The sequence below is a fragment of the Pelobates fuscus genome, chromosome 6, assembly GCF_036172605.1.
Source record: "Pelobates fuscus isolate aPelFus1 chromosome 6, aPelFus1.pri, whole genome shotgun sequence".
In the NCBI taxonomy this organism is placed as follows: domain Eukaryota; kingdom Metazoa; phylum Chordata; class Amphibia; order Anura; family Pelobatidae; genus Pelobates; species Pelobates fuscus.
The window spans coordinates 89,941,567-89,955,956 of record NC_086322.1 but is presented as its reverse complement, the minus strand read 5'-3'; the positions used below and the strand labels follow the sequence as shown (position 1 = coordinate 89,955,956).

Below are 14,390 nucleotides of genomic sequence, written 5' to 3'. Positions count from 1 at the left end.
TACTAAACACTATGTCTAACCAACTACACACATATTAGCTAGCACAATCCGTGATTAATCAGCCAGTTGTTAGGACTCCCAATGGCCAGATGTGTCACAGGGGTACAGCACTAGTTTATCAACTTAAACTTCTCACTCATATAGTCAGCCAGTACAACCTCTGTTTTACTAACTGCAGTGTTACCGCATCTCTGACTACCATTTTGTTTACACCTGATGTCTAGTTTAAAAAAAAAAAAAAATTGCATTTGATTTCTTTGCCACAATTGTTATGCGCTGTTCCCTCCTAACATGTTTCTGCCGTTGGGGCGAGACATGAACAATTGTTATGTTTAAACATATGCACGGAAAAATAAAGAATTAAAAAAAAAAAAAAAAATGTGTTCCTTCTTAAAAATAACTGAATCATTCTAAACGTGCATAACTTTCTAACTGCCTCTGCAATTCCAAACAGATAGATTTATTTAACATTTCCTCTTGGTTAGTAACAAATATTTATTTTGCTGCATGCACCATCCTATTTTACTTTTTTAATGGCAAAAATGAAACCGGATACAGACAAGAAGTAGAAACAATTTTTGAAATAACAAACACCAGTGAAAGTATTATTGTGGATGTGAAGCATATGTTAACATGGACAGTTGCATGGCATAGCATAGCATAAGTGGGCATCCATATTATATGCAGGGCACTCTGTAGACCAAAAGCTATCAAAATGGCAGGTGGTCTTCCTTCTGTGTTGTCCCTAACAGGAATTTGAATCTTCCCCAGTGATGGGTTGGTTGCTAGTCGTCATTGGAAAACAAGTACCACATTGTCACTAACGATGACTTTATTCGGTTAGGGGAGGGGGTTGGAAATCAGTAATTAATTATCTGACATTGATGGCCACAATTATTTATGTAAAGCTTGACACATTTGACCTGTGGGACTGGTGAGCTTTTGTTTGTTAAAATAATGTACATCGTAACAGCTAATGCCACCCAACCATTATTATATTATAATAGTTAGTTAAATATTTAGTATATTTATTTTATTTTGAAAGTTTTTGAGGACCTGCTTTTGAATTCATTGTAGCGGACATTCAAATAATTTCCTAATGGATGGTTACCGCCAGATCTGCTTGATGAGCTTCCAATAGACTAAACAATGAATATATAAGTTTGTTACTTGTGTCATAGTAGTGTCTGGTAGAAATGCTATAAACAGTATTGCACCAAGTGTCCTCATTTGTCCATGTGGACTGTTGGGATTAACATGTATATATGTTGATGCATTATGTTCTAGATGGGTACTTGCCAAAGAGTTATTTGAGGACCTCTCCACCCATTCTGACCATGCGCTTTCAGCAACCTCTTTTATTCTGTTTCTACCAGAACAGAATGCAACCGCAATAATGAGCACATTAAAGCTGTCTATTATTTTTAAATTGCCATCTTCCAGCTGTGCCCCATATGAGTACTTGTTAAAAACTTTATATATTTGAATTTGTTCTGGAAGTGTCAGAAGATACTCTTTATGATATTTTACTGCATACCGGAAGCCTTTCATTGTCACATGTAGTATACAAAACATTTGGTAATATGCTCTGTATTTTTTATTGACTCTTTTTAACTCTTAATGAATTTTTTTGTGTTTCTTTATGTAGCAAGCCCACTGGCAAAGCACTCTGGGAGTCCATGCTTAGCATGAAGCAGAAAGAAGCAGTGATGGAAGTCAGGAGACAGCTTGTGGAAGCTGCAAGCAGAGAAAAATTGCCCATAAAGATGAGTATGGGTAAGTTTGTTTTTTAGAAAATTCCATTGCTAGTCCCACGAGCACAATCTGTAAGCATCATGTAGTACTGGGTGAAACCCTATCACTTTTTCTTTTGTGTGTGCAATGTATAACAAATAAGCTTGCATAGCCATGACGGCGCGAACAAGCACCGTTAAGTCAACATGTCAAGACAGTACGTTGGCTGTTATATAACTGCACATGATTTTTGTGTTTTAAGAAGCTAACAATACAAACAATAATACTGCACAGTCGTGAAAACAAATTATGTCACAAGCTAGTTTCTGTATGCAGCGAGCCTGTAAATTGTGTTAAATAGGCAAGTGAACCTTTTAGTGGGTATGTCGTTGGCGTCTTAAGTAGTATTTGGTCACATGTATATCAGACATCATAAAATCAAAGGAAAATAACACAATAGTAAAACAAATGAGTGTCAGCTGCCACAACAGGGTAGGACACGCAGTGCTAGCGACTTGTCAAGAAACTCTTTTTGTATCTAACAAGGGTTTATATCTAAGAGGTAAAATATTTGTAATATTTGGGTTGAGAATTATGTAAATACTATTATCCAAATGAGGAAAATGGTCCATATTAAGACTTTGTCAGAAATATTGTAAGTGTAAATGAGAGCACACCACTAAGAGATGATTTATTGCATTCTAATTGAATTCTACTACGTATGGCGTCACGGTATGTTTTAATCTGGCGCATGCGCAGATTCACGATCAGAACACCAGCTGACTTATTTAAACTCTGAACTTGAGGGACTGAACAACAAGCTCCTAAAGAAGTCGTGAACAACAAAACACGTTGAGCTACATTTAACCCCACAAGGATTTCGGCGATAGAACAATGAGGAAGTTAAGTGACCTCTTGGATAAACACCCTCATCACCTGTATATTGCGGAGGACTCTTGTGTTATATCCAGAGGTACCGACTGAGAGCAGGAATGCCTGGGGACATAGCCTAATTTATGGGCAAGAGGCGCTTTTGCACAATTAATGTTTTTAATTGTGCCAACTTGTTTGTGAGTGCTATATTGTATCAGTTTTTAATTCACTATTGTTATTAAAGGTTGCACTATGGTCCTCTTTCTATTTTTATATTTCATGTGAGAATATATTTTTGTCTTCGGAGTGGTAACTATTTGATATCACTTTTTTGATATAACTAAATGATATCATTTTGTGACTGGTGCACTACATTACATTTGAACCTTTTGGGGTTCTTATACAGTTTTACTTGTGTGTACTTATATAAGCATACATGCATAAGAGTATGGAAAAGCATAGGTCTACACATAGCACTTTGTATATAGATAGAATAAACATATTGGAATGCATTTTAAAATGTTGATACATATGACAGAACAGTAAGATAATGCTGGGGGAGTGTTCATCTAAAGTGTTGGTAGTGGGACGGGAAACCCAAATCAATATTTAGTCTTCTATTCTTTCTGATAAGCAATTTGATCATTCTGGCTTCAAACGTTTTTCTTTCTTGGGTATTTTTAAAACCCCTTTTCAGTACTTTGATTTTTAGGTCCTTCATTGAGTGGCCAGGCTGGGTAAAGTGGTGTCCCACAGGAGTGCAGTAGGATTCTTCTTTGTGGTGTTTAATGGAGTGTCTGTGCATATTCATTCTGCCATTTAATTGGTGTGTGGTTTCCCCAATGTAGCATCCTAGGTGGCATTTGGTGAATTGAATCATGTATACCACATTGCTGGATGTGCAGGAGTATGAACCTTTAATGCTGTAAGTTTTATTGTTGCCACCAAGGTAGACAGCCACTAGATGAGGAGTTAACCTTCAGAGGTAATTATTGCAGTTAATTACCACTGTAGGGTTAAGGGACATGGGATATTGCACCCTGACCACTTCAATGAGCTGACATTGTCTGGGTGCCTACAGTGTCCCAATAATAGACCCTAGTTCACACAAATAAAACAAACAAATACAATTGAGTAATCAAGAGTACTTCTGCCATGCTTTCTAATCATTTCATCCTCCATCCATGGATGCCCAAGAAGATGGTATAGGTAGAGGGAATAAGGATTATTGGAGATGGCAGCTACAGGCCCACGCTTTGAAGAAGGCACAAAGCAGCCATAAATTAAATGTTCAGGTGTTTTTTCCTCATTTATACACTCTGCATTTGTCATGCATGAGAATTATCTTTTTTATTAAGTGTTTCCTAGTCAAACCTTTAGTTCCAGTTCCATGAAGCCCCAACTGGACTGTTTGGTGCTTTATTTTTAGATACAGACATGATAATGATTTAAAAGCCAAGCTTCTATAAGTAGTACTCGTGTTTTCCCACTTAAATCATTAACAGGATTCAAATGACAGAGCAAGACTAAAGAAAATAACAGTCATGGAGGCATGTATCCCACCGTAATTTGGAGTGGTGTAAGTAGTAGGCACACACACAGTGTTATTTCTTGATAATGGAGTGTCACTTTTTCTTATGGAACAGATATTGATGAATGCTCTTATGAGTTGTACGGTATAGAGAGCATGCATTGGGTACACTTAATTTCTGAAGCACTGCCATTGTACATACAATTCACCAATTTTAGAAAAAAAAATATTAATCTGCCATTTCAGTTAAGTGTGTGCACAAAGTGATTTTAAGTCCTCATTTGTCAAAAACACTATACAAAACAATAAAAATAAAAAATACCATACCCACATTAGGCCCTTCAGCATCATGTGAGGGAGGGCACGAGGGAGGGGGGGCACTGCAGGAGCCTATAGTGCCAGGAAAACAGCTTAGTTTTCCTTGCACTATAGAATCCCTTTAAGTGGGATCTGCAAAAAATAAATAAAAAAAAGGATAATTGAAAACTAATACAGTTTAAACATACATCTATGTCCAGTGGCATCACTAGGGGGGTAGGGGGGAGGGGTGGGGGAAAGGGGGCAATGGCCCCCCCTACATCATGCTGGGCCCCCCAAATGCCAGCAACCTGCTGGCCATGTGTTTAAATTCTATTCCCTCGCGCTAATGCAGGGCAGAGGAGCTGGAGCAGTGCTAGGGGCTGTCTGTGGCCGGAGAGAGCACTGACAGGCTCCCCGGCACAGGCCCCGCCCCCAAACGAAGCCCCGCCTCCCGCACATAAGCCCCACCCCCGCCGTTAAGCAGCAGCCCATGCTGCTGCTGGAAAGGATGAAAGATGGCTGCCTGACCACCAGCAACAGCCTCCATTGACAGCTAGGCTTAATGTGTGTGTATGGACTCAGCAGTCTGTGTGTGTGTGTATGTATGTATGTATGGACTCAGCAGTCTGTGTGTGTGTGGAATCAGCAGTCTGTGTGTGTGTGTGTGTGTCTATGGACTCAGCAGTCTGTGTGTGTATGGACTCAGCAGTCTGTGTGTGTGTGTGTGGACTCAGCAGTCTGTGTGTGTGTGTGTGTGTGAACTCAGCAGTCTGTCTGTGTGTGTGTGTGTGTGTATGGACTCAGCAGTCTGTGTGTGTGTGTGTGTGTATGGACTCAGCAGTGTGTGTGTGTGTGTGTGTGGACTCAGCAGTCTGTGTGTATGTATGTATGGACTCAGCAGTCTGTGTGTATGTATGTATGGACTCAGCAGTCTGTGTGTGTGTGTGTGTGTATGTATGTATGGACTCAGCAGTCTGTGTGTGTATGGACTCAGCAGTCTGTGTGTGTGTATGTATGGACTCAGCAGTCTGTGTGTGTATGGACTCAGTCTGTGTGTGTGTGTGTGTGGACTCAGCAGTCTGTGTGTGTGTGTGTGTGTGTGTATGGACTCAGCAGTCTATGTGTGTGTATGGACTCAGCAGTCTATGTGTGTGTATGGACTCAGCAGTCTGTGTGTGTGTGTGTGTGTGGACTCAGCAGTGTGTGTGTATGTATGGACTCAGCAGTCTGTGTGTGTGTGTGTGGACTCAGCAGTGTGTGTGTGTATGGACTCAGCAGTCTGTGTGTGCGTGTATGGACTCAGCAGTGTGCGTGTATGGACTCAGCAGTGTGTGTGTATGGACTCAGCAGTCTGTGTGTGTGTGTGTGTGTATGGACTCAGCAGTCTGTGTGTGTGTATATATGGACTCAGCAGTCTGTGTGTGTGTGTGTGTATATGGACTCAGCAGTCTGTGTGTGTGTGTGTGTATGGACTCAGCAGTCTATGTGTGTGTGTATGGACTCAGCAGCAGAGCCGCCATGAGGGCATGACAACCATAACGGTTGTCATGGGCCCGGCGATCCTGGGGGTCCCGAGCCCCACATTCATTATGTGATTTTTGCTTTATATATGTGCACAGAGGGCACCCTGCTACCTGTACATTGCAGAGGGGGGCCCAGCAGCACACTCTGTCCTCCTTTCCAGCTGCCCTCTGTCTAACTTTCCTGCGCCTTGCGGCTGCCAGAGCTTTGCCACGGGTTACTATGGCAACGCTCCGCACAGCACGCAGGCCTGTCTCGCGAGAGTTAGTCAGAGAGGAGCTGGAAAGGAAGACAGTGTGTGCTGCTGGCCCCCCTCTTCATTGTACCGCAGCTGGCTCCCTCCACCATGCCACTGGACTAACAGGGAATGCGATCTCCCCCCTCCCTGGCACGGTAAGAACCAGGCAGGGGGGAATAAAATTGAAATATACACAATTTAAAAAAAAAAAAAAATACTCCCCTTCCCCCCTATTTTACACACACACTGAATCCTTACAAGCACACTCTGCATTACACACACACTACATTCACTAAACACATTCTGCACTAAACATACTCACACTACATTCACTATACACTCTCTGCACTCACTACAAACAATACATTTACTAAACACACTCTGCACTACACACACTACATTCACTTAACACACTTTGCACTACACACACACTACATTCACTAAACACATTTTGCACTACACACACACACACACACACACACTACATTCACTATACACACGTTTCACTCACTACACACTACATTTACTAAACACGCTCGGTACTACACACACACACACTACATTCACTAACACACTTTGCACCACACACACACACACTGCATTCACTATACACACACGTTGCACTCACTACAAACACACTACATTTACTAAACACACTTTGCACTCACTACAAACACACTACATGCTCTATACACACTACATTCACTATACACACTACATCCACTACAAAAACACACACTCTGCATTCACTGTACACACCTACATTCACTACACACAGACTCTGCATCTAATGCATGCATACAAACATTACATACATTACACAAAATGTATAATCTGCATCCACTATACACACTGCATCCATGACACACATACTGCATCCACTATACACACTGCATCCATGACACACATACCGCATCCACTACACACATTCTACATCCACTATACACACTGCATCCATGACACACATTCTACATCCACTATACACACACACTTCATCCTTGTGGGCGGACTCGGGGCTGGCCCAGGGGGCCTAGATCTTGATCTGTGTCAGGGGCCCTAAAATTTCTGATGGCAGCCCTGCTCAGCAGTCTGTGTGTGTGTGTGTGTATGGACTCAGCAGTGTGTGTGTGTGTGTGTGTGTGTATGGACTCAGCAGTGTGTGTGTATGGACTCAGCAGTCTGTGTGTGTGTGTATATGGACTCAGCAGTCTGTGTGTGTGTGTGTGTATGAACTCAGCAGTCTGTGTGTAAGGACTCGGCAATCTGTGTGTGTGTGTTTATGGACTCAGCAGTCTCTGCGTGTGTATGGACTCAGCAGTCTGTGTGTCTGTGGGTGTATGGACTCAGCAGTCTGTGTATGTGTGTGTGTGTGTGTATGGACTCAGCAGTCTGTGTGTGGACTCAGCAGTCTGTGTGTGGACTCAGCAGTCTGTGTGTGGACTCAGCAGTCTGTGTGTGGACTCAGCAGTCTGTGTGTGGACTAAGCAGTTTATGTGTGTGTATGTACTCAACAGTCTGTGTGTGTGTATGGAATCAGCAGTATGTGTGTGTCTGTGTGTTTATGGACTCAGCAGTCTGTATGTGTTTATGGACTCAGCAGTCTGTATGTGTTTATGGACTCAGCAGTCTGTATGTGTGTATGGACTCAGCAGTCTGTATGTGTGTATGGACTCAGCAGTCTGTATGTGTGTATGGACTCAGCAGTCTGTATGTGTGTATGGACTCAGCAGTCTGTATGTGTGTATGGACTCAGCAGTCTGTATGTGTGTATGGACTCAGCAGTCTGTATGTGTGTATGGACTCAGCAGTCTGTATGTGTGTATGGACTCAGCAGTCTCTATGTGTGTATGGACTCAGCAGTCTGTATGTGTGTATGGACTCAGCAGTCTGTATGTGTGTATGGACTCAGCAGTCTGTGTGTGTGTGTGTGTATGGACTCAGCAGTCTGTGTGTGTGTGTGTGTATGGACTCAGCAGTCTGTGTGTGTGTGTGTATGGACACAGCAGTCTGTGTGTGTATGGACTCAGCAGTCTGTGTGTGTATGGACTCAGAAGTCTGTGTGTGTGTATGGACTCAGCAGTCTGTGTGTGTGTATGGACTCAGCAGTCTGTGTGTGTGTATGGACTCAGCAGTCTGTGTGTGTATGTGTCTGTGTGTGTATGGACTCAGCAGTCTGTGTGTGTGTATGGACTCAGTAGTCTGTATGTCTGTGTGTGTGTGTGTGTATGGACTCAGCAGTCTGTGTGTACGTGTATAAATCAGCCTGTGTGCATTCAGCAACGCCAGTGTGCATTCAGGAGTCTGTGTGCATTCAGAAATCTGTGTGTGTGTGTATGTATTCAGTGTACTGTGTGTATGTACTCAGCAGTCTATCAATAATTACAATTTTTATTCCTGTGAGTTGTTGTGTAGGAAGGGCCCCAGTGCACTGTTTTGCCCGGGGGACCTTAACGCTGTTAAGATGGTACTGCTTGTGTGTGTCAGTGAGCTTCTATTTAGTGAGCATGTGTGTGTCAGTGAGCTTGTCTTTAGTGAGCTTGTGTATGTCCCTGCACTTCTTTGTAGTGAGCCTTGTATTTTTACAAGTGAGTTTGTCTGTAGTAAGCTTGTGTGTGTCAGAGAGTTTTGTCTGTCAGTAAGCCTATTTGCGTATGTCAGTGAGCTTGTGTGCTTACTGTACAATATATACATATTGACTTGAAGAATAGCATACATTTTTTCCAGGGCTGCTTTGGATTCCCAGAGATTCCCAGTTTGGCTCTGCCAGCAAATGCACTTTACCGCTGAATCATCTGTGTGAGCTGCCGCACACTTTAGCCCTGTTACATGCGTCTGGGAGCTGCTGTTGACAGGTACTAGTAGTCTAGAGATTGGGACATGGGGTATATGCTCAGCTATCTGTATAATACTATAGTGCTGTTATCTATATAATACAGATCTGTGTGTGTATAATATCCCGGGATAGTCAGTGTTCCTGTATAGTGCTGCTCTCTGTCTTGGGATATTATACACAAACAGACCTACCTGTGTTATACAGAGAGCAGCATTATACAGGGAGCACTGACTGACCTGGTATATTATACACACAACCCTGTATTATACAGAGAGCACTGACTGTCCAGGGATATTATATACAGACAATAATTGATAGCTGTGCTGCAAAATGTCCTTGGAATTTTTTTTCAAATGTTGGCAACTATGGCACTGTATCAAAGGAAATGTGTTTGATTTTTTAATAATCCCTGGTGGAAAATAATGAATCCTCCACCAGGGATTAAAAAAAAAAAAAAAAAACCCCCAAACAACACATTGTGTTGGGGGTGGGGCTTACATGCGGCAAGGGGCAGGTTCAAACTGCGGCGAGGGCGGGGTTGAATGTGCCCCCCTACTTTTGTCCCTGGCCCACCATGTGCCCCCCCTAAAAATGAATCCTAGAGACGCCACTGTCTATGTCCCAAGTTATTGATATTTTTCTGCAAATTGTTTCATACGTTTTGTTTAAATAAGAATATTTAAAATTAAAATTTCATCTAACAATGTATGGATAACTAGTACACATTAAGCTAGATTAACTTGGGGGTCAGAGTTGTGCATGTGAAGGCAAAACTGTTTTGTGATGTCACGTTTCAATACATTTTCCAGTGAAGGTTACAAAGTAAGGTCCATTTCATTATATACAAATACAATATCAGCGTATATAAAACTTCATATGAAGAAGAAACAGACAGATATGATACACACTTACAGCTTCTAGTATTCTAATTAGCAGATGCTATAACTGAAGATAATTGTATATGTGCCAAAAGCATGTCCTTTAGCTCTTTATGACCTCAAATACCAATAAATTAGATGATTCAGAAGAGTTTATGCTAAACATGCTATTTATAGGATCTGTTGATTTTGGTACAGAACGCACTTCATAGGATTGTTTGTTGTTCAAGGCTGATTTCCTTATTAAGGAAAAAGTTAATTTTAGAAACAGCCTAGAAAAAAAAAAAAGGTACCGGTATGTGTGCTCAGCTACCTTTAAAGGAACACTATAGGGTCAGGAACACAAACCCATTTTGGGCCCCCTTAAAAGCAATTTAAACTCACCTTGTTTCCAGCGCCGAGCGGATCCGCCGACACTTGCCCCGCCCCCTTGGTGACATCAGAATTGGCAATCCTTTGCCAATCCAATGCTTTCACATGGCCATTCAGCACCTCCTCATAGAGATGCATTGAATCAATGCATCTCTATGAGGAAAATTCTGCGTCCCCATGCAGTTCGTGGAGACGCTGAACAGCAGTGCTTGCCTACCTTGCAGCACTGAGCCAGGAAGCACCTCCAGTGGCCATCTAAGGAATGGCCACTTGGAGGTGTCCCTAGGGGCAATGTAAACACTGCCTTTTCTCTGGAAAGGAAGTGTTTGCCTTAAAATGCCTGAAGGCAATGATTATACTCACGAGAACAACTACATTAAGCTGTAGTTGTTCTGGTAACTATAGTGTCCCTTTAAGGGATAGCTTTCAAAGCTAATTAGCCTGGTGATAAATACATTCATAAAGTAATCATTGTAGTTTGAGCAAGTGATTCATAGTGAAAAGGAAGCTGCATTCATTCAATAGTATTCCAGATAAGTTTCTCAGTAAAATTATAGACTTTACGATCTACAACTTTTTTTATCCCACCCTTTGTGTAATTCCTTCTAATCCCACCATTTGTTGCCTGTCTTTCAGTTTTTGCTCCTCCTTGTGTGACTTCTTCTATCCCCTCCTTGTGTGCCTCTTCCCACCCATCCCTTGTTTGGCCTCTACCATTTTCCACGTTGTGTGGCTTCTTCCAACCTTCCACCCGTCTGGGGCTCTTTCAGTTCCATACACCCACATTTCAAGCCTATATTATCTGTCTTCACACAACTTTGTTGAGCTGTAATGCTTGCGGCACTGGACAAAGCAGATTTGATTCATTATAAATACCATACGAGTTAAGAGCATAAGAACACCACATAACATTACATTCCTGGTTCTCAACCACATTCACAATGTGTCCTAATGTCCATGTCATAGCCCATAGAAGATAGCAATGTTGAGATTGTCTGTACATTGTTGAGAGAAACGAAAATGTCCATCACAGGAAAACATGGTTATTACAAGTTGTATGCGATCTTTAAAGTTTTATTCATTTGTGAATTTCCAGAAAAGTAGCATCACATAACTATAATAGTTTTGCTAAAGCCTTTAGTCTTCTTTGTTAAAGCCTGTAGAAGATGCCCCTCTCCCCTAAATCCTCTATTAGCATGCACTACTACAACTTGGACCTCAAATTGCTCACTCATTAGCATAAAACACCTGAAAAATTAGCTCACAGTGTTGGCAATGCAGCAAGGAATTCGGCATTCTCGGGACTGCACCGGGACACACCATTTTGGCTGACCATCCGTGCGGTAGTCTCCCAACTGGGTGACTCCCAGCCCCCCTTTGATAAGTAGATCTACCTTCTATACCCTACCTCACTTTTTGTAACGTCTAACTGGAAATCAGCCCTCCTTAACTTGTTTTATGATGCCCTGAGTCTTGTACTTAGTGGATGTGTGGAGAGGTGCCCTCCTTGTGGGGATTGTATCCTTAGGGTGGAGGAGACGTGCATTTGTTACATAGTTCTATAGTTGTCTAGGCTGAAAAAAAGACTAAAGTCAAAGTTCAGCCCTGAAGCGCATTCTTTTATGGTGGCAAAATAACCAACTTTAGCCATTTCCAATTATGCCACAAAAAGGGGAGAAGAAATCCTTCTTGACTCCATAGTGGAAACCCGATTTCTCTTTGGATCGACCTGTTTACAACATATCAATTTCATCCTTGAATATTCTCTTTATGCAAAAAGTGTCCAAGCCTTTCTTACAATTATCTCTAGAATCTGATAAAACTTTATTATCCTTACTGTAAAGAACCTTTTCCCCTGCTGTAAATAACTCCTTTCTTTCAGGATCAATGATGACCTCTTGTCTGCTGTATATTTCTGCTAATGAATAGATTAGCACAAAGCAGTTTGTGCTGACCCTGTATATATTTGTATAGCCCTATCATATCCCTTCTGTGGTGCCTTTTTGAATTTTTTTCTTTTTGTAAATTTCTTTTTAATTAACATTTTTTTCATAGAAGACGATATGGGACTCACGGGTCCCTTAATCTATGTAAATGGACATGCAGGTCTTGGGTTACAAAGATATTATATGTATATAAATATGAACTTCGTTCAGGAGCATATCATGGGACATGTACATCCCTACCTTGGATAACAAGTTTAAAGAAAGGATTACTGTATGTACAAAAAAAAGAACTCTGAGTCCTGAGCCAACCATTGCGCTTGCAGAGCGAGTGCTTACTACCATTCTCCTCTGTCTATGAGCTATCATAAAACCGTCAGCTGCACTTTTTGTTTGCTCCATGGTAGGCTAGATTTCAAACCCTGGGATGAGTAGAGATATTGCAGGATCTGAGAAGTAAAGGGACTAGAATAGCAAAGAGAAGGAAAAAGAAAACAGAAGGTAGAGAAAGTCAGATATGTGCTATGTTTGGAACCCACGGAAAATCCACAAAGATATAATGCCCCCCCAGCCCCCCCACCCCCTCATGAAACGGTGGTGAGCCAGACCCCAACGGACCCAGTACCACCTGCTCCCTTTCTAACTCCTTGTATTACCCCAGTCTGTTTGCGGAACTCCTCTGAGAAAGCATTGAGAAGCCATGGTGCCCAAGTATCTGTATGTGCCTGTGCTCTATCTTATGTTAAGTGCCACCGCTCCTCCAGGAATTACATTTTTTCTAGCCTTTCCTCATAACTAATGTTTTCCATCTCCCTTACCAATTTTGTAGCTTGTCTTTAAGACTGGTGCCCAAAATTGCACCGCATATTCAAGGTTGAGTCTTACCATTGATTTGCAGACAGGCATAGCATACTGTTGCCTCGTTTGAAATGTATAATTGTTCCCAGGTCCTTTTCATTTAATGTAGTATTGGCTTGTGGATTCCTTATTTCAAAATTTATGACTTTACACTTATCTGTATTAAATCTCATCTGCCACTTGCCTGCCCAGTCTCCCAATTTATCCAAATCCCTCTGTCGTGAAATTATAATGTTCAGACTGTATTTTCTTACCTAGTTTTGTGTTATATGCAAACACAGACAAATAACTTTCAATGCCCACTTCAAGATTCTCTAAACAGATTAAAGAGAAGTAGACCCGGGACAGAACCTTGAGGCACTCCACTTACCAGTTTTTGTCCTATTTGAAAACTTTCCATTTACTTCTCTCTGACCTCTATCTTTAAGCCAGTGTTCTATTCAAGAACACACGTTTTTTTTTTTATCAAAACCAACTAACTTCAGTTTTTCTAGTAACCTTCTGTGTGGAGCTATATTAACTGCCTTAGCAAAATCCATCTATATTGTATCTACTGGATCACCCCGATCTATGTTTCTACTAACTTCTTAATAGCAATTACATTAGTTTGGCATGACCTGTTTTTCATAAAACCATGTTGATTCCTTTTAATGATATATATTTTTTATTAAATTAATTCTTGAATATTATCCCTTAGAGACCTTTAAATAATTTCCCAACGACAGAAGCTCAGGGGTCTGTAGTTTTGGGGTTAAAGCTTTTGAACCCTTTTTAAATATAGGCACCACATCTGCTTGTCACCAACCCTCTGGTCCAATTCCTGATAGGAAAGAATCCTGAAAGATTAAAAACCGTGGTGTGGGAATTTCTATACTAAGCTCTCTAAACATGTGTGGGTGAATACAAATACAAAAAGATAAGTCCTGCGCTCACTCCCATCACTCCTGGGCGGCATAAACGACCACAGTACACATCAGCCCCAATATATACAGTAAAAACCAAACCTTCTACATAGGGATTCAGGAGAGAGCACAGGTAACTTTTTCTTTGTTTTTTACTGTATATATTGCGGCTGATGCCCCGCAGGAGTGATAGGAGTGAGCGCAGGACTTATCTTTTTGTATTTGTATTCACTTTTTGTGTCATACAGCTGTGTTACAATGCTGCCACCCATCCCATGCGTTCCCTATTAAGGGTTAATAGATATACACTGCGTGCAGAATTATTAGGCAAATGAGTATTTTGACCACATCATCCTCTTTATGCATGTTGTCTTACTCAAGCTGTATAGGCTCGAAAGCCTACTACC

General features: G+C 41.4%; 1 protein-coding gene across 1 annotated transcript in view; it reads left to right on the top strand.

The window, feature by feature from the left end:
- The window catches only part of SCFD2 (sec1 family domain containing 2), a 483,891-nt gene that overhangs the window by 35,496 nt on the left and 434,005 nt on the right, over positions 1–14,390 (top strand). The window contains exon 3 of the mRNA XM_063458012.1: positions 1,649–1,776. Within this exon, the coding sequence (XP_063314082.1) occupies positions 1,649–1,776 (128 nt within the window). The remainder of the gene's footprint in view (positions 1–1,648; positions 1,777–14,390) is intronic.